Source organism: Chionomys nivalis, chromosome 5, assembly GCF_950005125.1.
Source record: "Chionomys nivalis chromosome 5, mChiNiv1.1, whole genome shotgun sequence".
In the NCBI taxonomy this organism is placed as follows: domain Eukaryota; kingdom Metazoa; phylum Chordata; class Mammalia; order Rodentia; family Cricetidae; genus Chionomys; species Chionomys nivalis.
In genome coordinates this window covers 16,110,337-16,135,616 of record NC_080090.1, presented here as the reverse complement: position 1 = coordinate 16,135,616, position 25,280 = coordinate 16,110,337, and the positions used below count along the sequence as shown (strand labels likewise).

At 47.3% G+C, this 25,280-nt stretch overlaps 1 protein-coding gene across 1 annotated transcript in view; it reads right to left on the bottom strand.

Moving 5' to 3' along the window:
- Positions 1 to 17,355: 17,355 nt before the first annotated feature.
- Positions 17,356 to 25,280, bottom strand: part of Smyd3 (SET and MYND domain containing 3) — a 553,720-nt gene continuing 545,795 nt past the window's right edge. The window contains exon 12 of the mRNA XM_057770627.1: positions 17,356 to 19,754. Coding sequence (XP_057626610.1) covers positions 19,653 to 19,754 — 102 coding nt within the window. The 3' untranslated portion in view covers positions 17,356 to 19,652. The remainder of the gene's footprint in view (positions 19,755 to 25,280) is intronic.

Below are 25,280 nucleotides of genomic sequence, written 5' to 3'. Positions count from 1 at the left end.
CAATGCTCCCCAAGACATGAAAGCGCATAGTGTTTCTGAGTCTTGTGGCATCTCTATAGAAGCAAGCATCGAATAAACCTTTATGGATGCCCCCTCTGGTCACTGGGACAAAATAAATCCTGGGCTTCCAGAGTTCTGCCTGACTACACACAGTTACCCATGATGAACAAGAGAATATACACCATTATCTTAACAGCAAAGGCCTCTGCCTGTTTCTCCAGCATGGGCCCAGGGCCAAGTCTCAGCTGGGAAGTGTTCTGAAGCACAAGGAGGGAGGAGGAGAGAGACGATGGCACAGCGAGCATTGTCCACCTGCCTGGAGGAGGTGACTGCCATCCTGGGGGAGCGGCTGTGTAGGGCCAGTCTACCTGCAGGGCACACACTTCTCGTGGCTAAAATGCTTGAACTGCCCTGTTCCTTCTTCCATGGTGGGACCCAGGAGCTCGGTTTGCTTTTTATGTTTTCACTTTTTGTTTGGTTTGGTTTGAGATCAAGTCCCACTCGGTAGCCCAGACTGGTCTGGAACTTGCTAGATCGTGCAGGCTGGGTTTGAAGTCACAGCACCCTGCCCTCCTCAGCCTCCCAAGGGCTGGAATTACAGGTGTGCTACTACTAAGCACCTTTAATCTTTGATTTTTTACGACTGGACAAGCTAGAGCCAAGAGATAAAAATCACCTTTTAGTTCACACCGATGAGAAATGCTGCTGTTGCCATTAATTTGTTCTCTCTCTCTCTCTCTCTCTCTCTCTCTCTCTCTCTCTCTCTCTCTCTCTCTCTCGTGTGTGTGTGCGCGCGCATGCGTGTGCACCTGTTTCTCTCTTTGTGTCTGCCTCTTTCCAAATAACCTTGAATACGACCCTGTCAGGTCTGTTTCCTCCTCAGTCCCACCTTGTGCACTTCCTGAATCAGCACAGCGCATGCCCTAACAATAGAACTCTGGGCCAGCTGCAGAGCCTTTCATCTCTGGGCCGGGTCCCATCCACACGCCGGGTTCCCAGCCACAGACCTTGAGCTTGTGCTCACTTCCCACTGTCACAAACACTGAGTGTAAATCCCTTCTGTTACTCTCTGACACATCCCTGGGCATAAATTCCTAGTTGTGAACTAGCCATAACAAGAGGAATAAAACACTGTTACAAGGAGTTTTTCACACATCAAGCAGCCACACTTTCATCTGTCCACTTGAACAATGAATAAAAGATCCCCTGATGGCCCCAAAGAGAGTTGGCTTTTCCTCCTTCTACCTGTTTCCTGGATTCACTTGCCTCCTCATCCCACAAATGCTTGCCCGTTCATTCCACAAATGTACAAAAAGGAGTTTCCACATGGCTCAGCACTTCCCTTAGAAGATGAACCAGGTTCTTGGCCCATGCTTCTACGCATCTTAACAAAGGCCATGCACCCCCACCCTCTCTCTCCCTCTCTCCCTCTCTCTCTCTCTCCCTAGACTCTGGGCTGGGCTGAGGAGTCCTGAAGCCAGGTACTGATTTGAGAACCACGGCTTGTAGTGGAGGTTGCAGGGCATGTCTGGGTTCTCAGGTGTCAGAGCCAAGGCATGGTCTGTCCCATCTGGTTTCCCCTGGGGATTTTTCAGTGGTTAGAGGTAGGCAGTGGGCAGGGTGTGCTGTGATCTGGTCTTTGCTCAGCAGGCCTAAGACAACAGTGGTTTTTGTTCATTTTCTGACCTTTTGACAGAATATGAGTTGTTTATCAGCAAGAGAAACAATTTGGCTTATGGTTCAGGAGCCTGTATGTCCAAAATCACAGTGCCAAAGTCTTACACAGTCATTATATGGTGGAGGGGGGAGGGCAGGGGAACAGGAGCAGGACAGGTACCCTGAGAAAGGACACTGGGCCATCCTAATGACATGGAAACTTTCCCTTAGGTCTCACCTCTTAAAGGCCTCCCAAGAGTGCCAGGTTTGGGACAAACCCCTTACCACATAGACCTGGCAGGGAGCACTTAGTATCTAAACTTTAGCAGTAACAAAACTTGAAGGTTTTTCTGTAGGGACTTCTGGAGTATAGTTAGGGTTAGGTTAAGGGTAAGGGTTTGTGTGAGTGTTTAGGTTAGGATTAGGTTAGGCTTAAGGTTAGGTTTTGTGTTAGGGTTAGGATTTGGGTTAGCAGTAGGTTAAGGCTCAGGGTTAGGGTTAGAGTTTTAGTTAGGGATAGGGTTAGAGTTTGGGTTAGGGATTTGTTTAGGGTAGGGTTAGTGTTAGGGCTCATGTTGGGGATAATATTTGGGTTTGGGCTAGGTTTAGTGTTTGGTTGTGAGTCCCTGCTCAGAGACCTGCAGATTGAACCCACACTAACACTCAGGACTCCTGGATTCCAGCTCCTTTCCGCAGAGCCGTTCCTGCAGAACATCTCAAGATCAGTGTCCCTCATTCACACACACAAAGCATTGCTCACAAGGAGTTCTTAAAGGCTAGTCCCACCCACATTACAGAACTGTCTTCACTTTGAATAACCAGTTGGGGAGTCTTTACTTCATACTCTTTGAGAAACTGTGCCCCTTAGTTGCTGTGCTAATGCACATCTGCCTGTCTGTCTGGGGGATGGAAGGACAGACAGCTCTACTGTCAGTGAACAGATGGGTTCTTGCCCTGTAGACTGGAGCCTACCTCGGGGCTCCTGAGCTCACTTCTTGAGAGTTCCCAGGGAAGAAAAGAGAAGGAAGCTGTGCTCTGTCCCAGCTTGGGACCTCAGCTCTGGGTCTCCACCAAAAAAGAATGTTGTGGCATTGAGTGGACATAGCTGAGTCCAGCTACATATTGCTGAGGTCTGGCTCAGTGTCATCTAGAATGTCCCACCCATACACATGCAATTCCAAATCAACTCTAAGTGGGAGAAGCAAGAGGCATGAGCGCTCCTGGTCTGAGTATCTTGCATGGCTGGCTAAGGAAAGACAGTCCTTCGGGAAGCTGCTTCGGAGAAGGGAAGTTTTGACTCTAGCGGCAGCAGAGGAGTCCTGTCCAAGAGGCTCGGCCTGCCTTGATTCTTTACTTACATTCTCTGAAAAATTATGGATTTACCACCATCAAAGTTTTCCACCACTCCTGGGTTCCCGTGCCATGACTTTCCCTTTCTGACATCCTGAAATGCTAACTTAAGTAGCACTCCTCATTCTCAATTGACTCCCCCCTCCTTGGGCATGACCGTTAGTCAGGGCTAGAGAGGCCACACTCCCATCCTAACCACCTGCCCTTTGCCCACCTACCCACTCAAGTTTACAGGCTTGATGTGGGGAGCAGAGAAGCTGTATGAAAAGGAAATTTGTATGTCAGAGCCACAATGGCTAGAGAGGCCACAACTTCAGAAACCTCAGGGTTTTCCGTAACACAGAAGGGCCATGCATGACAGTCCTGACCCCAGACAACTCAGGGGGCCCTGGGAGAGGCAGGAACTTCCCTTTCCATGGTACTATGTTTGACGTTGTCAATGGTAGGATGCCCTTCTCCATAGCCTCCAGGGACATCTCTTTGAGGGTTGGTGACTGCCCCCCCCCCCGCCGTCATTTTATTTCTTTACTTTTTTGTGGTGCTGGAGATGCAGGCCTACACCTTGTCCATGGTCAGCATCTGTTTGACCACCGAGTGGCATCCCAGCCTCTGTGCCATGGTCTGCCGCTGATTCCTGGGCCAGTCTATTACTGAGTGCAGGGCCATGGTTTCCCTGCTCTGTACATACACATTCTATTGGTTCTGCTTCTCTGGGGAACCCTGAGTAATACAGGACTTCCCTTCGCTGACAGTGGATCTGCTCTTTCTCTAGTAAAAACCCCCTGTGGGAGAGCCCCGAAAAGAAGAGGGTGGAGGGGAAGCGAAGCCCTCATTAAGACCCTCCACCTGGATGGCCACTGCACGGGCCCTAATTACTGCACCTGAATTATTCTTCCACTTGCAAAGGAGGGCGTCTCTAAGGTCCTTATTAAAAACACACGGAGCTTCCTAAGAACGGCAAAACGAAAACACAGGAGTCTTGTTTGCACTGGCAAGAGCATAACTAGGTCCTGAGGGCAACTGGTCCCTGGTCACATCCCGCCTGGCCCGGCTTCAGCTGACCTGTGCCCGCTGAGAGTAGACCTCTGGGGTGGAGGCTCTGCCTGTCCCAGTCTGATCCTGAGGACTGGCAGGAGGGTTAGCTGGGAGCTTAGTGTAGGGAGATGCGGGGGAGAAAGAATAGCTGGAGAGGGCCATGGAAACTCCAGGACTTGCTTCTGCTACTCATGTGCTCACTGCTCAAGTGTTGGCGGTCCCTGCAACGTGCCACACATGGTTCTGGAAGCAAAGAACCAACAGCAGACGAGACAGACACTGTGCAAACCTCTGTGGAGCTACAACATGTTTTCAGTCCCTGCCCCTGGCCAAGGCACGGTGGTGATGCTTGGCTCCATGGATGGAAATCCATTTCGAAAGCTGCCCCTCCTGAGAACTCGGTTACACCCTCAGCCTCCCCTCCTGTTGTATGGACTGTGTGTCACCTGTCCCCTGCTGGCTTGAGGCCACCTCAGAGGCATTCCTCATCTGACCCGCAGAAAAGTGTATCCACTGACGACCCACTGTGAGCCCCTCAGTCAGTGCCTGCGGTGACAGAGAGGCAAGACCCAGGCTCCTTCCCCAGAGGCTTGGAGCCCATAGAGATAGAACAGTAATTTAAAAAGAACAGTAATTTAATGGGCTCAGCTTCCAGGGCATGGGGCAGATGTCCAGCAGCACAGAGGACGGCCTGGTGGACAGATCTGGGAGAATGGATGATGTGTCCCAGGCGTGTGGAGGAAGAGACAGGCCTGCAGGGACTAGATCTGGCCTGCAGCCTTGACACACCTGGAGGAGGCAACCAAGGGTAAGAGACAGAGCTATGTTGAAGAGGAAAGCCGGTAAACATGGAGCCTTCCATTAGACTGTAAAAGTTTTGTCCTCAGTCCTTAAAGCAGACAGGATGGAGTGTAGACGCTGGCCTAGCATCCACAAAACCCTGAGTTCCATCTCCAGCACCACATCAACCAGGTGTGGTGCCATACGCCTGAAACCCCGGAGCCCCCCTGGTGTAGGCAGGAAGAAGTTTGAGGTCATAGTAAGTTCAAGGTCATCTTCAGCTGCCTGAGACCTTGTCTCAAATAAATAAACAAATTGATAAAAACCCCTCAGACATAAAATCACAAGTGGTCCATTTGGGAGAAACCCAGTTTCACCAGACACGGAGGTGATATCTCCAAGGTTGCAAGTGTCTGGCAGAGACAAAGCAAGTTGTCCAAACTGCATATCACATCACCTCCTCTCCTCTCCTGTATCACCCCGCACCCTCACCTCCTCACCCCTCTTGTATCCCCCGCATCCCAACTCCTCATCCCTCCTGTATCCCCTCATACCCCACCTCCTCTCCCCTCCTGTATCCCCCGCACCCCCACCTCCTCACCCCTCCTGTGTCTCCTGTACTCTCCAGAGCCTGTACTTTCATTTCCTCCCAAAGAATTGCATCAATCCCCTGTTCCAAACCATTTGCCTCATATGGCGTCTGCGCCTGACCAGTAGGAAAGACTGAAGAACTTGTAGCAGCTCAGAAACATAATTCGAAACTTGCGGGGGAAAAAATGGTCTTTACTTTCAACTTTTCTATAATCCTGAAAAATTTAAAAAAAGTCAAACAGACATCGTGGTCTATAGTCAGAATTAGTTTGTACGTGGTTAAGTTTATTTTTCTTTTTTCAGTTTGACACAAGCCAGGGTCATCTGGGAAGAGGGACCTTTAATTGGGAAAATGCCTCCATTAGACTGGCCTGTGGGCTTGGGCTATTTTCTGGATTGATGACTGATGTGAGGGGCCCAGCTTGCTGTGGGCAGTGACACTCCTGGGACAGTGGTTCTGAGCTGTGTAATAAAAGACACGGAGCAAACCATGGTGAACGCAAGGCCAGCGAAACGCCGTCTTCCACGGTGTCTGCTTCTGTTCTGCCTCCAGGTTCCTGCCATGACTTTCCTTCAAGATGGACTATGAGAAACAAGTCAAGGAAGGAGCGGGAACTATGGAATAAAAATTAAAAAATTAAAAGGGAGAGGTCAAAATAAATCTTTTCCTCTCTAAGGTGGTTTGGTTTTTTTTTTTTCACAGCTACAGGGAAGTAAATAATATACTCTAATATAGTTTATTTAGGCTTCAAATTTAAAAAAGGAAGGAAGGAAGGAAGGCAGTGTAGAAATGGATTTCCCTACAGTGTGGGGGCTGGAAGCCCAAGATCAGGTGCTGGCTGGCTCAGGACCCTCTCAGGCTGCACTCATTGGCTGGCAGAGGCCACCTCCTCATTGTCTTGTCACCCTGTCCTTTCCCACAACATTCAGTGTCTGTGTCCTTCATTACGTAGAAGGACACCCGTCAGACTGGAGTGGGGCCCATGCTATTGGCCTGGTTTGCATTTAATTACAAATTAAAAGTCCCTTCTCCCAACAGAGTTAAGTCTGGAGGCGCCTACGGTTAGGGCTTCAACAGGTGAGTTGAGAAGGGGACAGAGTTCAACCCAGTCCTTCAGTTGTCCTTCACTTGCCTCTTGGTACCCTTTCCTTTTGTGGGGCCTTCAGTGAGGACTCTCTATAAGAAACAGTGGTGGCTTGAATGATAGCTGTCCTCTGGCTTTTGAATGCTTGGTCCTCACTTGGTGGCCCTGTTTGGGCAGTTTATGAGGTGTGGCCCTGCTGGAGGAAGTATGTCACTGCAGGCAGGCTTTGAGAGCTTAAGCTCGCGCCATTTTGAGTATTCTGTTTCCTGCTTGTGGTTGGGATGGGTGATGTGGGATTGGATGCTTTCAGCTGTTCCTGCTGAGGTGCTTGCTGCTGGCTGCCATGCTTTCCCACCGTGATGGTGGGGCTCTTATCCCTCTGGAACCATAAGCCCCAAATAAATCCTTCCTTCTGAGAGCTGCCTTAGTCATGGCGTTTTAGCTCAGCAATAGAAAAGCAACTAGCACAGCTGCAACTCAAGGCCCTGGAGGATGGGAAACACCCATCCATCATCCATTCATAGTGATGCTTTCTCATGCCAGGATGCGTATCTACAGATAGACCGGAAGCTCTCGTTGGGCGGACAATGTCTGCTTCCCTGGTTCCCAGCACCTAGGCTTGCATAGAACAGATTTTCGATGTAGTCTTTCAGTGGGTGTGGAATTCAGCTGCCAGGGGGCTGGGAAGATGGTTCAGTGGGGTGGCACTTGCTGCTAAGACTGACTATCTGAGTCGGATTGCCGGACCTATGAAGGGAAAGAACCGATTCCTGCAGGGCGGCCTCTGATACACACACACACACACACACACACACACACACGAGAGAGAGAGAGAGAGAGAGAGAGAGAGAGAGAGAGAGAGAGAGAGAATGTTTACAAGTAAAGCAAACCAGAAAATCAAAGAGCTAGATAATATTTAATCATTAATGTTAATTAAAAATTCATGTCCTGCATGGCGGAAGTCCACCCACAGCAAAGTCCCGAGACTGTGTGCATGCAATGCATTTTCCCCTTAGTTTTCTCTGCTTTTATGTTTCTTTCTTCCTTTCTTTTTTGTTTGTTTGCTTTGGGCAGTTTCTTGTTTATTTCTCTCCACTTTCTGCGAGTTTGCAATGTGCTGAGTCAGCACTCCTCGTATCACCCTAAGAATCTGGCTATCACATGGTAAAGCCTACACATGGAGCCCCCCAAACCCAGGCTCACGGTGAGTGGCGCATAATAGGACACCTTCCAGTTCTCTCATCCCAGCCATAGTTTTCCGGGATGGAATTCAGGTCGTCAGGCTGACGTGGCAAGCGACTCTACCCAGCGTGCGATCTCCTAGCCCAGACGCTAGCAGTGTCTTCTGATATGTCCTGCACAGGCCTACTCAGATCCTGACATCTCAGGGAAGTATCTGCTGGGCAGACTTGCTATAGTCACAGGTTTTACTTATGCACCAGCCAGCCAGGCACCCCCCCCCCCACACACACACACACATGTACTGGAGGCGCTGGCTCCTGTGTTGACAAAGTAAACTGCCCAGGAATGCCTAGAGGATAAACAAAGCAATCAGAGTGGTTGATCCTTAAGAAAAGTCATTCCAATTCACTGGTGCTGGGTCATGCTTCTTAACTCAGCCACAGGGAAATCTCAATTCAAGCAAAAAGAATTCTGTCTTCATTATTCTGTAATCCGGTGGTGTCTATGGTAATGTGAGCATCCCTTTTTGAAAGGAGAATACATTGCACACATCTTAATAACACATTCCTGTCTGTGTCTTCCTGAAATGCTACATTAGCAACCGCATCTCATTGCGCTGGAACCCAGCTCGGGCCCCCTGCTGATGCTCTTATGGGCCATTATTAATGCAGGCCCCTTGGGGGTTGTACTTTGGGACTCAATTTGCCATAGAAATTGTCCTAAGTGTCACCTTCATAATCGGAGATCATGTGACCCATGAAACACATTGAACTGAAAGATGGGAGCGAGTGTCAGACAGTTCCCCACTGTAAAAAGGCACTAGCCATTGTGTCTGATGTGGTCTCATTGCATCCTTAGAGATGTGAGGGATGAAGATTCCTCTGCTTGCATCCTTGAACAGCGCCTGCAGGGCCTCGTGGCACAAGAGCATGGCCTGCCCAGTGGATGCAAGAACACCCAGCACAGAGGCTCAGCACTGCACAGCACTGCACGGCACAGCGGCTCAGCTATTATCCCCTCTATTGGATTTTATTTTTTGATACTTAGTCTATGTTGTCCAGGCTGGCTTCAGAAGTCCTAGGTTCAAACAGATTAGTCTTCTAGCTCAGACTCCTGGTAGCATCTCTGGTGAATTTTGGTGAGTCTTACCTTTTAAAACAAAATTTCCTAAGTATCCTAGAAAAATATTTTATACTTATTCCAGATCTTTAAGAAGCAGTTTAGATGTCAAGTCTAGCTAATGATTATGGAAATCGAATTCACAATAAATTCCATTTCACATCCATTAGGGTGGCTACAACAGAATAAACAAAACAAGACCCCAGAAAACAATAAGCCCTGTGCCGTAGGTGGCATGTATCTACAATCTTAGCTGCCTGGGAAGTTGGGGCTACATAGTTAAGACTCCCACTTCAAACGAAACAAAGGAAGACAAGTGTTGGCAATAGTGTGGAGAAATGAGAATCCTTGTATATTGCAAGGACAGACCTCCAACAGTCTGACTGCTGTGCAAAGCAGCGTAGAGATTCGTCCGAAAATAAACCTGGCTTGACCACGTGACCCAGCAATTCTAGCTCTGAGCGTGCAACCAAAAGAACTTGGAGACTACTTGGAAGCACACAGGAAGCAGAAAGCTTCCTGGGATATTTACTCAGTAGACCTCACAGCAGGGCTCTTCACAACTGCCCAAAGTTGGGAGCAGCTCAAAAATCCACCGACAAGTGAATGGACCTGGGAAACATGACGTAGACATACACGTGACATTCAGCCTGAAAATGAAACTCTGCCATGTGATACAACATGGCTGACTCCACAGACATTGTGCTAAGTGAAAATCGGGCAAATCCAGAAAGATGAGCATCATCTGGGTCCGCTTTGTAAGAAAACAGAGTCCTCAGTGCACAGTAAAACAAAGAGGTTGCTTTGGTTCAGGGTGGTGGGCATTTGCTGTTTATAGGGCGTTTGCATCTTGGGAAGATGAAGCTGTTTGGGGGATGGCGGCAACATGGTTGGGAACAAAATAAATGATCATTAAAGAATACTTTTTACTTATCCTTTGAAAGTTTCACACACATATGCAATTTAATTTTATTTCCTAACTTTCTCCTCCAAAGTTTCTTAATACTTCCCCAGTGCATCTCCCTCCCAACTTTAGACCCCTATTATTATTATTATTATTATTATTATTATTATTATTATTATTATTAATTATCTCACTGAGTCCAGTTGATGCTGTCCATATGCACATTGGTATGGGATTATCCACTGGGGAATGTGCCACCTGCCAGCAGACACACCCAAAGGAAAGAGACTTCCCCTTTCCCTATCAGCTGGTAGCCCCTCAGCTGGGATGGGGTCCCCATTGCCCCTTCCCCATCCACACTGGAGTTTTTAAATCCCTATGTTAAAGTACATTCTGGATAACAGAAAGGGAACTGAACACTGGATGAGCAGAAAGACCAAGAAGTCAACCCAGAGCTGAAGAGATGGCTCAGTGGTTAAGAGCACGCTCTTGCGTAGGACCTGAGTTCAGTTCCCAGGAGCCACACCAGGGAGCTCAACACCACTATAACTCCAGCTCAAAGAATTCTGATGCCTTCTTCTTCTGGCCTGTGTGGCACTCACATGTGTGTGGTGCACAAACAGACAAGCACACACATACATACAAATAAAAACAAATAAGCTTTTAACAGGAAAATAATCCCAAATTTAGTAACAATAGAAAGCAGCTACCACTTCTAATGGTGAAAGAAGCATATGGAGAGGTCAGTGCCATTGCTAAGGTCAGGAGCCTCTGCATGGCTTGGAATGCCAGCTGTTGGTTGCTTTCTTTTCCACTTTCTCTTACCATACTGACCTTTTACTAGTGGTTCCTTTCCCATCCTATGATGGTGTGTGCTTTAGGGTGGGTGTGCACTGCCGTAGTGAGGATGAAACCAGGGCCTTCCCATGCTAGGGCAGCTCTCTACCACTGAGCTACACCCCCAGGCTTGGCACACATCCTTCAGGTTGTGGTCTGTGAGTAATAACTCCTCTTGAGGTGGTGCTTTAAAATGCTTCCATTCTACCGTCATTCCTGAAGGATAGTTTTGTTGGGTATCATAGTCCAGGAACCAGTTCTTCTCCTACATTATCTAAAAACACCATTCCTTCTGCATTGTAATACAGATAAAGTTAATATAAGAATCACCACCTGGCAACTGCTCGAAGGCAGACTGCCTTTGTTCCCTCTTAGAAATCTTTAAGATTTTCTTTTTTCTAGCTTTTATCTAAATCATAATGATATTTCTGTTGTTATATATTTTTTTATTTTTTGCTCATTGTGCTCTGGTGGAGTGCAACACCTGCTCTACACACTATGGTTTATGATCCAGGCAAGGGGCTGGAGATTGAAACACACACACACACACACACACACACACACAGAGAGAAAGAGAGAGAGAGAGAGAGAGAGAGAGAGAGAGAGAGAGAGATCATCCTTGAAACAAGAACGCCAAGAATGCCCCCTTGAATCAAGAATGCCACTGTATTGTGTTCCAGGGCAGCTTATATAGGGCCTCCTTGACTAATAACTCTCAGCTGCAAGCCCACCAAAAACCACTCCCGTCTTGTGCTCAGAGCAGCCGCAAACACAGGAAAACAAATTGTTTGCTCAGAGCAGCTACAAGCATAGGAAAACAAGTTTTTTATTTGTTTGTTTGTTTTTGTTTTTTTTTGTTTTTTTAAAGATTTATTTATTTATTATGTATACAACATTCTGCCTTGATGTATGCCCGCACGCCAGAGGAGGGAGCCAGATCTCAGTACAGATGGTTGTGAGCCACCATGTGGTTGCTGGGAATTGAACTCAGGACCTCTGGAAGAGCAACCAGTGCTCTTAACCTCTGAGCCATCTCTCCAGCCCCGGAAAACAAGTTTTTACAGGATATTCGAGATCTGGGGGTCCACAGTCCCCAACACTTGGGGTTCACCAGACCTCTGACCTCTGATTTGTGTGTCAATGCCTGTGTCACGCTGGAGGAATCTGTGACCTTGTGTGTTCAGGTTGCCTTCTGTATCCTCACCCTTCTCTGGTTCTTTGATCAAACTATAACTCTTGTTTAAATATCTCCCACATCTTTGTGTTTATTATGTTTTTTTTATGTGTTCCTCTCTCTGAACTCTGTCAGGGACACCTTCTAGCTGTCTTCCTGCTCACCCTGTTTTTTTTTTTTTTTCACTATGATCAGTCTTCTGACAAGGATATCCATTGCCACTTTGATTTCAGAAATATGTTTTCACCTCTGGACTCTGCATGACTCTTATTTAAATACAGACTGTCATTTTAAAGTTATTAATTCTTTGAGAATTCCAGGCATGCACATGGTGTATTTTGATCATATTCATAAGCCCCACTTCTCTGTGTAACTCCCCACAGATCTCCCTCTGCCCCTTCCCCACCTGGTCCCTATTTCAAGCCTCCTTCTCCTTCCCATTGGGTCCAATTTGTGTTGCCCAGATACTTGGCTGTGGCATGGTAGACCTAACAGGAACCACAAACTAGCTCTCTCCCCCTGCACAGCAGACATTAACTGTCAGTAGTTCCTCAAGTGTGGGAGGGTGCTCATGAGCCCCCCCTTCTCACTTTCATGATATAAAGTTATTCTCAAGTTCCCAGAATTCTAATTTACTTTATTCCCCTTATGTGAAATCTAAGTCTGTTTCTCCTGGCTCGAATTCAAGCTGCTTTGGATCTCAAGTTCCTGATTACCATGGTCAATGTCATTTGCTGACCTTGAATGATGATTTTTGGGATTCCTGAGGTCTGGGTGGTGGCAGGCTTGTGTGTGTGAGGCCGTCTATCCATTTCTCGTAGAGCCCTGGGAAGCCCACTGCTAGGAGACAACTTTGAATCGGTTTGAAATGTGATGTCTTTTGCTCAACCCAGCTTTGCCTGCCGAGACAGCAAGCTCACACAGCCTTGTCATTATGTGCTGGTGGCACAGGTGCTCTTTGCCACTCCTTTCTCACATGTCCCAGCATGGCTATTTCCCCTTACAGTAAATGTTGAGCCACGTGAGATCTCAGTGAGATAGGAACAGGCTCTCCTCTAGGTCTGACTGGCTCAGGGATGCCATAGAAACTGACTCCTTCCCAGGAAAGCTTCTGATGTCCGAGTCTGCGGCACTGACGAACACCTTTGGGGACAGTTTTGGCACTCTGACATCTATCTCTATATCAGCCCAGATTTTCCTCCACTGCCCTTAAATTTCTCCAGTGTTTCAAAATTCACGGTTCCCTTTCCACTGTTTTGATGGAAAGCCTTGCTGCAGGACACCCTGCTCTACAATAGGAAGCCATGAAGTGCAGAGCAGGTGTATGGGATCCTACCTTAAATTATGAACAGAGACATGGGAAAAGACAGATGTGGAAGCTGGAGCCTAGCACAAGAAAAAATAAGACAATCTGATAGAAAAATACATAGCAAGGAAAAATTAATTCTCTCCCATCTTTAATATTCCCAGAGAGGTAATACACTGAGATCAGAGACTAGGACAACACCTTTTAAAAACACTAAAAAAAAATCTGTGTTTCCCCTTTAGTTTTATCCTTTAGTGAACAAAAGGTAAGCAAGGATTCTTGTAAATTCACAGCAACAGCAGTGGAACCGAAAGAGTCCTGGAAAATGTTAAAATAAAGATGCTCTACCATAGAGTTAAGCAAAAATATAGACACAAGGAACACTAGAGAACTAAACGTTGGTTGATGTTTTATTCTTTTGGCTTTTGGGGGGGCCTTTATCCATCTCCCAAATAAACCACATACAGAGGCTTACTCTTGATTAGGAGTGCTCAGCTTTAGATTGGCTTGCTTCTTGCCAGCTTAATTTAAATTATCCCCGACTACCTTTGGCCTCTGGGCTTTTTCCTTCTCTTCCTTATGTCACCTCACTCTCACTCCACAGCTGGCTGGGAGACCCGCCCCGATGTGCCCTTGCCCTGCTCTCACCTCTTCCTTGTTTCTCCTTTTTATTCTCTCTGCCTGCCAGCCCCACCTATCCTTGCTCCTGCCTCGCTATTGGCCATTCAGCTCTTTATTGGGACCATCAGGTGTTTTAGACAGGCACAGAATCACAGCTTCACAGAGTTAAACAAATGTAGCATAAACAAAAGCAACACATCTTAAAATAATATTCTATAATAAATAAAGCCACATAATTGCCTAATCTGGGAGTATAAATAGGCATGAAAGTTGACTTACAGTTTTTAGTCTACATTTATTTTAAAAGGGAAAATAATTTAAAAAGCAATTTATTTTTATTTTATATGTGTAAGCATCTGCTTGTATGCACGTCTGTGCATCACCTTCAAGGTCAGAACAGGAAATATACCTTTTGGAATTGAAGTTGCAGATGGTTATGAGCTGCCATTATAAGTTCTGGGAATTGAACTTGGGTTTTCTGAAAGAGCAGCCCGTGTTCTTAACTTCTAAGCCATCTCTCCAGCCCCTATATTTACTGCTTAAAAGTTGCTTACAATCAGCATGCAAAGTAGCAGACTTCGTTGTGGCATTTTTATATTTAGGTTAATACATTTGTGGACGGGCCCATCTCTTCTACTTCTCTCCCCTTTTTACTCGTATGTCAAAAATATTCTATTACTCTCTCCTTACAATCCCTCAGATCTCCATGTCCCCCCTCCTTTCTAGTTTCAGATCCCACAGTGATGTTCTACAGTGCACGCGCGCACACACACACAAAGACTGGGGTCTGGGCCTGGGAGCTGGAGTGGAAGGCTACGTTCGCACAAGACTCCAGAAGGACAGAAAATTCTCTCTCAAGGACAGGAAGACTAGATCCAGGGCAGCAATGGTGGGCCTCTTTAGGAGCAGAGAATTTCAAGTGATGACCGGAGGCTCCTCTGAGAGGCGCCTCTGCAGCTCTGAGGGAGGAGGAAGGGGAGGATAACAGGGGAGAGGAACGAGGCATCTTTCCAGCAGCTAAGGGACGATGCTGGAGCCTGGGAAGTTTCTGGGAATGGATAAGAGATTTCAAAGGTAATTCAGGGGATGGATAGGATGTATTCCCTCGGTAGAGGAGAAGGGAGAGTCAGTAATTGAATGGAGGGAAGATGGAGTCCTGAGGTGGTGATGGAGGAGGAAGAGATGGAGGAGGAAGAGCCGTGTCTCCCTCTGCTTTGGATTAGTAGTGAACATGCTGTATGCATCATCAACTTGATGTTTACAAAGCCCGAAGAGCTGAGAAGGTGTCCTGATTTGGGGGCGTTGCTTGTTCCTCCATCAGCTTGATGGCTTCTGGACCTCAGAGGAAAGGAGGGTCATCGCCATCCAGAAGCTTTCTTCAGTGATTGACTGCTCGTCATGAGGATTTCACGGTGTTCCACAGACAAGGTCCAGAACCTTCTCCCTGCAGAATCCCAGTGGGCTCCCCTGTGGGAGCCTAACATCCACTCCTGACTGGACTAGAAGGAATTTTCAAGACATCTGGCTCCTGTATGGAATTTCCCGCCCTCCCTGCAGCTAGTCTAACTGGGGGCTGTGGTTTGCAGCTGTCCAGCTGCTGCTCAGAGGAAGTGAGGTCTGAGTAGCCACTGCGAGTGGGTTCCCAAGCAGCTTCCTCCCCACACTCTTGGCATTCATGTGGCACGGCTATAAATTATGCCCGGCGTGTTCATTTTCAGTTTGAATGTGTTCTCATCCCAGAGGAGCGACTAATGGCGTCAAGTTACTGATGTGAAAAAAGCCGGCCGCTACAATGACTATGGATTAATGAAACAGTCTCGCGGAGGCTGGGGCCGCAATCAATCCTCAGCCACTGGCGACACGGATTTTAAATTGTGTTCTTTGACCATTTCCCTCTTTGCCAAAATTATTTTGCTAGAATTTTATTGGGTAAATGTTTACCTCTGCTCAAATATTTGCTTTTTATTAAAACTGGATGCATGCAGGGCGCCTTCATCCTCACACATTACAAGCCGGCCGAGAGGGATTTCAAAGCCCATCAGACTTTCTCTAGGAGGCGTGAAGACAAATCTCTTAATCCAGGATCATCAGTGACTGACAAATTTCACTCAGAATGTTGGCAAGTACAGCAATCTATTCATGAACTCTGCCCATGGGTCACGTAAGCTATTCCCCTGACTTTCTCTTGGGGCCTTTGCATTTCCCCAGCGAATTTAAAGGGAATAAATAGTGCAACTCTCTCCTGGTTTTCTCTTTTCCAAAATGTAGGAAGTTTATTTTTTATTTGGTGAGAATGACAAAGAGTTCACTGACGGGCTCTGGGATGTTCTAAAAATCTGGATCCTAATAACAAATTATTCTGGTCTGTTTCTGAAAGGATAGAGCGTAGATTTCATCATATTCGTTAAATGTTCAGTAACATAAAGATGGTTTCAGGGTTGCTATGGTGAACGCCATAGATGGCTCTATTCCCCCCCCCCCCCCGATCCCTGTGCCTGTGCCCTGCAGTGGGACTGTAGCTGTTTCTGCAATGAAGGGAACATGATTTGAGGTTGGCCTTGAGGTTGGCATTGACCTCTGGGACTAAAGCCAATGTGACGGCAGCAGGCTTGAAAAGCCCTGGTCGACTGGGGGTCGACAGACTTACAGTTCTCGGAACTTTCCTGGCAGTGGGCACAGCTGGTTAGCCAACCTGAGGAGCTACATCACCTAGCCCCTCCGATTCTCCAAGCAACCTACCAATAACTATGTGGAGCCATGATTCCTGGGACAAATCAGAAATGTCCAGTTCAAAATGCTGACCTACAGCAGTATGAGCTAAACAAAATTAAGTTGAGCCTCTAAGTTTTGGGGTTGTTTGTTACACAGTAAATCTAACTGATACATGTTCTCCTAGACAGGGTTCATTTTGCGGTCATATGGGTTTTATTTGGCCTTTGTGTTAGCTTTTCCTGGAAAACATCAGAATCATTTAATACATATTTGTTGAACTGGGTAGAACTGGTCCTTCCAAAAAGGCTGAGGTCAAGGTCATCTCAGAGCTACTTAATAAATCTGGGGGGGTGGGGGTTCCAGTGCATCTGACTTGAGGCTTGTTTCCTCACTCGTGAAACCACCTTGCATGCTACTGTGGTTAGTAGAGACTGCATGTGCCTTATGGATGTGCTGAGTGCATAGAGGCTGGGGCATGAGCAGAAGCACCTGTAGAAAATGGCCTTGGAGCTCGTGGGTGAGCATAAGACATCCTGCACACTTCATTATTTCCACGGCCAGTGGTTGTTTGGCAGGTGGACCCTGGCTTCAAGCTGTCAGTTTTCTCTGTCATGAAAGTATGGTCTGTTCCTTCAGGCTCAGTAAGACAACCGTGTGTCGTTCTGACAGTGTTGGCCCGCCTCCCTCCCTCTGAGGGTCACCATTCTGGGTTCTGCATTCATCCCCTGCATCTGTATGTCTGTAACATAAGGTGTGGATGGAGGCCTGCTGTCTAAGGACCAGGTCATCTGCAACAACCCACCGGCCTGATTTACTACTAGACTCTCACTGAAACATGAAGGACCACACTTCCGGGACCAGGGAACCATACAAGGCTCAAACTTTTTTTGGGGGGGGGGGTGACAAGGAAAATACTTTTGTTATTCATCTAAAGCAGAAAGACAGAGACACAGGCCAAAGGGTTGGAAAATAGAAAAGACAACAATAACAGAGGAAGCCAGTCCATTTGAATAGTGGTGAGAACACAGTTTACTGGAGGGCAATAGAGCTTTCTGCTCTGCCCATTAACACACCGAACCACAGATTCAAGCAATTACAGAAAACAAAGTTCAAGAAAATAATAACATACATAAAGAATTATAAAATGCTCACAAGGTTTACACGAAGATCTGAGTTCCGTATCTTTTTCTTTTTGTGTGAGGCTTACATCCCTTTTCTGGTAACGTCTAAAATGACCTAGAACTGGGCTTTGAGATAAAGACTCAAAGGTATTCAGAAAGAAAGAAACGTGTGTAGTTATTTACCACAGAGGAGTAAATACAACACCTCAAACTTCTGCTTCTTCACTAAGGACTCAGAACAGATAAAAACCATCTTTGGCAAAAAGAACGAGGCCAGAGGCAACACGGGGCCTCCCTTCAGGATGTACTACAGAGCCGTGATGGCAGAAGCAGTGTGGTCATAGAGTAATAAGAGATACAAGGACCAGTGGGACAGAACAGGGAGCCCAGAAGTCGGCTCGCACACCTAGAATTGGTTTATTCTCGACAAAGATGCCCAAACTGTGCAGGCTGAGTGACTCGCCCCTTCAGCAAGGTATGCAGGGAAAGTGGGCACCACATGCAAGAGATGGAAACCGAACTCTCATCTGTCATTCTGGCCTAACACTCAGTTCATGATGGATCAGAGACCAAATGCAAGATCTGAACTGGAAACACGCATGGAAACATGTCAGTATGGGCAATGCTCAGATGCTGTAATAAGCAATGGGTTTTTTATATTATTATGAAAGTGAACAAAACAAAACCAAAGACAGACAAATGGTTATATGGAAGTTCTGTACAGCACACAAAACAACAGAGGAAAAGTCAATCTATAGACTGAGAGAACTGTTTGCCAACTATCCTCCCAATGAAGGGTTGGTTCATAGCTATGATACATAGTATATTTATAGTGTATAGGGAATTTAAAAAACAAGATTCTGACTACACAATGAGCAGCTGCTTTGAGCAGTCACAAGCACATGAGGCACAATAATATCATCAGTCATCGGGGAAACTGAAGCTACAGTGAAATATCAGGTGCGCAGTTAACAATGCCACTAGAGCCAACGACAAAGCAAGCATGACCCCCAGGTAACAAATGCTGGTGTGACCATGGAGAAAAGGAACACTGTTGGTGGGAACCGAAATCAGGATGACAGATGGCCCTATGAAAACAGGACCCCATGGGATCTAGCCATCCTACTTCCAGGTACATGTCGAAAGGAAATGAACTCTGTAACCCCCAAACATACTTGTCTGTCCACGTCTACTGTGAAGCTACTCATCATAGCCGAGGCTGTAATCACCATAGGCCGTCATCAACACGCACAAGGAAAAAGGAAGAACAGGTAAATAGCAGAATATTATTAATCTGTAAAGATGAGTGAGATCCTGTTATCTATAGCAGAATGAACAGAACGGGAGAAAATTGTACGAAGTGAAGTAAGCCGGGGACGGAGATGAGTGTGACCCTTTCTCCCTCGCGTGTGAAAGTCAGGGTGGGTGATGTGAGAATCGTGAACTGTAGAGGCAGGGGAAAGACAGGGAGGCCAGATTTGTCCTGGTAGGTGCACATTAGACACGTGTATTCAAGCACTGCAATATCACAGCGAATCACATTATTTAGTACAATTAATACATGTCAATAAAAACAAAAGAACAGTAATAAAACATCTGCTTCTTGACAAAATGGACATACACTGTGTTAGGAGTAGAGGTGAAATGATTACTTTAGTCCAACGGCCTCTATATTCATCCAAAGAGGAAGGTTTAGCTTATTCCATCCTATTTCTGTTTTCTTTTGTCTTTTGAGACAGGCTCTCTCTACATAGCTCTGGCTGTTCCTGAATTCACTCCGTAGACCAAACTGGCCTTGAACTCACAGAGATCCACCTGCCTCTGACTCTTGAATGCTGGGATTAAAGTTGTGCACCACCACCACCCAGCCTTTCATCCTATTTTTCGGTAAGTTCCTATTTCCAATGCTGAGATTTTAAACATCAAAGTCACCCATGAGTAGGCAAAGCCAAGCTGCCAGATGGCATTTTCAACTCTTTTCAACTTTTGTATTCATTGTAATGGTTCTGCTTGACCATGAATGGGTCTTCTCACAACACACCACAGAAACACAGTTACCCACACAAACACAGAATGGCATTTTCTACAGGAGGTTCACATAGCAAACATCACAAGAGTGTGTGACCTCAATAAGGCGTTCGACGAGGGTGCGCCACCTCCCCTGTCCCTCTGGCTCGCCTTAGGAGGCTCTTATGTTGGCATCACATTCTTCCAGGAGAAGAATTAAATCTTCAATCAGGCTGTGCTCTCGGCCATGGGTCACTTTCATAATGTCGAAGGCCTAAAGATAAAGGAAAAGGTGACAGGTTAATATCTCAAAACAAGCATGCCCCTGCCTGGGTGACAGGTTAATATCTCAAAAGAGACATGCCCCTGCTTCGGTGACAGATTAATATCTCAAAACAGACAAGCCCCTGCCTGGCTTCTCACTGTTTCCCAACGATCTAGGGGCCCTGTGGCCCACAGGTGGGCATGTGGTCTTTAAGAATCTGGCAACACCATGGCTCATTAAGTCATAATACAGGTGGCATGGGTGCTGCCTGGGTGCTTAGAAAGTGGGCTCCACACTGGGCACCCTGGGGCAGCCATGATCTTCAGTGACTATACGAATGCACAGGTTTAGGTGGGTAGTGTAGGGGTTCATTAATTCTCACTGAGACAGGTCAGTCACACAAAAGAATAAACGGTAAGTTGCTTCCTCCTAACAAAAGGTTTTAAAACTTCCGTGTATTTTGTTTTTTTTTGGGGGGGGGCTATGTGTGTGCTACAGTGTGCTTGTGGGGGGGTCAGAGGACAATGTGAGGGAGCCAGGTCTCTTTTACCCTGTGGGTCCCAGGATAGAACTCAGGTTGCCAGGTTTGGGTGGCAAGCTCTTCCATCTGCTGTGCCATCCTGCTGCTCCGTGACACTTTTCTTTTTAATCTGAGTCACTATGTACTGTGCACACACATTTTACATTCTCTTCCTGGTGTGTGCCAGCGCAGTGGCAGCACGTGGACGATCCCTTCCTTCAGCCTCCATGTTCGGTCTGTTACTAAATCTTGACATTCCACCCCTAGGTTACTTTGAAAATTGGGCTGAGTTTGTGGCTACTCCAGTATGAGAGTCCAGAAGAAATAAAGTTAGCAACTTAAAGGCTAACTTGGTCTCTAGTGCTTGCTCCTGAGACACCAGCTTCTAAGCTGTAAGGATGCCCGCGCTGCATGCAGTGGCCACATGTGGCGGCTCTGGATGACTAACAGAAGAGCCCAGTCACCGGGTTTGTGTCCAGTGAGGCTTCAGCTGACTCCAGCATCCAGGCAGAAGCCGAGCAGGCACCGAGGAAAGGCTGGACCGTTCCCACCATGCTCAGTTCCATGACCCGGAACTGTGAACATAATCTTATTGTTCTTTGCTCTACTGAGTCTTTAGATGGTTTGCACGAGCAATGAATGGCTCAAACAGCAGCACTACACACTGTTCAATGGGAGGCAGGGTGGGAATAGGGGAAGGAAATCCAAAGCTACCGCATCCAGTGTGACTGTGTTCTAAAGACCTTCGAGATGGCTGGTGGCTGGGAAGCACCATGGAATGGGCTCCAGGACAACCAAAGCACCCTGCGAAACACACATGCATCCCACTGGGCACAAGTGCCGTGACTCCCAGCAATCAGCCACTGGCCACCACTCTGAGTTAATCTAAAGTCAGCACGATTGCCACTTCACAGGTATGTATAACTCCACCACGTTTAGTTTACAGACATTATTTCATAAACTACTCTTGAAAATTTAGGTCACTTCCAGTTGTTTTTGATGACATGACACAGATCTTCCAGCTATGGGTTTCCTGTTGTTATTGTTGTGTGTGTATGTATTTTCCCTTTCCTCCCCCCCCTTTGTTAAGTATTTGTTGAGATAAATCCTTAGGGGTGGAGTTCTTGGGTTCACGCACCTTAAAGTCATAGAGATTTTGGGGCTGGAAAGCACCGAGTAGGTCTCGCAGTGGGACCACTCTGTCCTCGCTACATCCATCAAGACAGACACTCTTGCCTCTACAGAGGGGAAGACCGAAGGCAGGGCAACTAAGCTCTCTGACTGATGGCTGCTGCCAGCCTGAGCTCCTGGCTTCTCTTCATGTTTCTGTAGGGGTGTTCCCTTTAGGGTTAAAGAACAGAAAACAAGTAGGCTCTCTCTCACTGTCTGTCTGTCTGTCTCTGTCTCTCTCTCTCTGTCTCTCTCTCTGTGTTAGAGGGGAAGGAGGTGGGTTACATTTAGATGTAAGTAGGAAGAAAAAGGAAAACTGAAAGAAAGTCCTGATGCTCGGGGCTTGCAGCAGCAGTCAGGCCTACAGGAGGGGCTGGGACAGATGAGGGAACTTGTTTCTTGTTAAAATCTGCACAGGTCTGTCCTGCCGCAGTTACTGCACACATATCCTGAGGCAGGGCTTGTTGGAGGAGGGGGAGGGGAGGAGCTGTCCCACCTTGCAGGCCACCAACTCTAAGAGATTAAAAGCCAACATCTGGAGCCTCATGTTTTATTCTCTTTTCTCTGCACCGCCCTGGGCCCTCTGCTGTGTTGGACATGCTGGGGTCTGAGGCAGAGACCTGTATGTTGGTGTCATTACAGAGGCTCCTGGATCAGATCCTTCATGGTGAATTCTCGAAAGCCAGTGTGGCTGTCCTGCCCCCATTTGCTTACCTGGGGCTGGCTATGGTTGTGTTGTACAGGGGAGGGTGACTGTTCTCTGGGAGAGCCCCCTGCAAACAGGACCTGGCCCTGCATCCACTTGAGGGCTCCCCTGGCACAGTGCCCTCTGCTGGCATGTTCTCACAGCTCCTAAGCAGACCAAAGTCTTGGCCTCAGGGTTGTTTGGGCCTCTCTGTGATTTGAGACAGCCAAATGGCAAGGCTGTCTTCTTGTCTCCCCGACAGTGGAAGGCTGATCTGTGTTTTCACAGGCATCTTTCTGCTTCCAGTCTTCCTTCCTCACTACCCTCCTGCAGTTCCAGTCCTATCCAGAATGTTCCTGTCCACTGAAGAGGCAGAGCTGCCATCTGGTAGCAGGGCAGGTGCCCACGCTCTGCTGGAGACTTGGGAACCTATGACCACACTGGGGCTGCAGGACCCAGAAGACAGGGAAGCTGCCACCACCTGAGCTCACAGCCCCACTGCCCAGACAGCTTCCTGAAGGCAGGGCAAAAATCTCTAGCCAGAAGCCCTGATCAGAAGAAACGACTCCAACTCACTTGGCCTGACTGGGGGCTGAGTGGGATTGCCTAGCTCTCAGCAACCTGCCAGTGTCCTCTCTTCCTGTCCAGCACAGCCTCTAGCTGTGGACAGTGCAGTGACCACGAAGAAACACAGTGTCCTGGATACCACTTTTAGACAGTCTGAGGACCCTGGGCGCGGCCCAGGCCAAGTGATGCTGGCTGTGCTCTGGGGACCTCAACACTAGGGTCATATGGGAATGGGGCGCTAGTGTTCCAGGATTCTGTACCACAATTACTAAAAGCAGAGGACAGGAGTGTAGGGAGGGGACAGAGGACTAACGTGAAGGTCGCAGTGATAGTAGCGGGTGGGTGGGGGATAAAGGCCAAAAGTGCATCACTTGTGTAGAAACCAGAGCTTAGATAAATAAATAAACAAGATTTTCCTGAGGGGTAGTCTTATATGGAAGAGAAATGGAAAGAAAGCAGAATGCTAAGCCTGCCAGCGACTTTCACGTATTTGCAGCGTGAACGCTGTAACATGCTGAGCAGGGAAGACCTGATGATGGAGGAGAACATCCGGTCCTTGTCCTGGATGCCACTTGTGTCTACCACGGTCCCCAGGCAAACACCTGCCTGGGACAGAAGACAGCCCTGAGTGCTCGGGACACCTCTTCAGCCTAGCTGGAAGGAGACTGCTTCCTCTCACCTCGCCCCCCAAAAGGAAGCTGCCGTAAATCTTGGGCAAGCCAGAGCAACTGTTGCCGGGAGCTCTGAGTCTCCCTGCGCTCAGTGCCTCCCAAATGCTACACATGTGCGCATCAGAGAGAACAATTCCAGTTTAATTTCCTGCAGTGGCGTATAAAACAGATTAAGGAAATATAAAATTGGAGCAGGTTCGGTTTGGGGAAAGCATCTCGCTTTCCATTAAATTTTATTTTTTAATGGCAGCATTTAAAGGGAGCCTGCATGCAACCAGGCACGGAGGATTCATTTGCAGCCTCCAGTGGGATGTGCTGCACCCACGCACGGATTCTAAATGTCACACCGGAAATGGCAATGTAGATTGTCTGCCACATGAGAGGCACAGGGCTCTCTGCTGAGAAATAAAGAAAAGGGCCCCAGAACTGATTTCCATCTCATCCTATTTTTTTTTAAAGTAATTTTAGAACTGTGGCCATGTATTAAATAAAATGAATGAGATCAAATTATGATTTAAAGTTGGAAACAATATGGCTTTCTTATTAATTTTTAATATAAATATATCAAGCTCATCAAGGAGCTCATATGCTTTCTACTGTGAGCCTGGGGAATGCAATAAATGACTTCCCCAAGCATGATTTAAATATGGACATAAAAATCAGAAGGAAAAGAAACATGTGCAAGATAAGGGCCTTTAGATCAGGTCACCCCAGGGGACACTGAAGCGAGCTCTCCCCTTCTGTCCATCCCGGGAAGAAAGCCGTGTGTGCGGGGGAGGTGGCCTGGGCATTCAGGAACGGACATGCAATGGAGTTACATCCACAGGCCACCCCAGACCAGAGCCACTGAGCCCCTTTGCAATGGGCAGCAAGAAACCCCAAAGTCTCTGAGGACCCACGCGAGCTCAGCAGCCTCCCTCCAGACCCCAATCCACTCTGCCCCTTAAAGACTGACTGCAAGTGTCCGTTCCCCTTGCTGGGAATGCGCTGGGGGAGGCAGCCTATCCTCGGAGAGACCACCTGTCTACTTATTGACCCTGTACTGGCAGGCAGTTCCAGTGAGTCTGGGTTCCTGCTGTGGAGGGGTGGGAGGGGCTGTGGCCCTGTCAGTTTGGACCTATGAGGTCATCACGGTGAAGGCAAAGTGCTCAGATGTCCACAGAACAGAGGGTTACAGGTGTGGTGAGCTCAGGGCTGCCCGTCAGCAGCAGAAAGAACATGCCAGGAAGAGGTGCTATTGTTGGGGCTGGAGGGATGGTTCAGTGGTTAAGAACACTGAATGACATTACTTTTGCAGAGAACCTGAGTTCAGTTCCTGGCACCCACAAATCAGCCCATAGCTGTCTGTAACTCTAGATTCAAGAGATCTAATGTCTTTTTCTGGCCTTCATGGGGACTGCATGCATATGGTACATACACATACATTCAGGCAAAACACACACATACACATGCACACATACACAGAGTTGCCATACTATCTTTATATAATAATGTTTTAAAAGACTTACTTATTTCTATTTTATGAGTTGAGTGTTTTGCCTGAATGCATGTATGTACACTGAATGCTTGTCTAGTCCCCTCAGAAGCCAGAAGAAGGCAAAGGACCCCCTGGAGTTGGAGTTACAGATGATGTAAGATACCATGTGGGTGCTGGGAACTGAACGGAGATCCCTTGAATCTCTCCAGAATCAACTCAATAAGCATTAACATAGTCCCCGAGGGATCTGAAGGAGTCACACACATTCCCAGGACCTTGGTGTCATCAAATGAATACATTCAAGGCACGACTCAGACTGCAGTAGTGGTGAGACACTCCCTCAGACAGAAGGGGAAGCAGATATTTGGTCTGTTTCCAAGTATTGTTTTAATTTCTATTTTGATTCCACTGGGGTTAGAGAGTTTACTTTGTGTGACTCTCACAC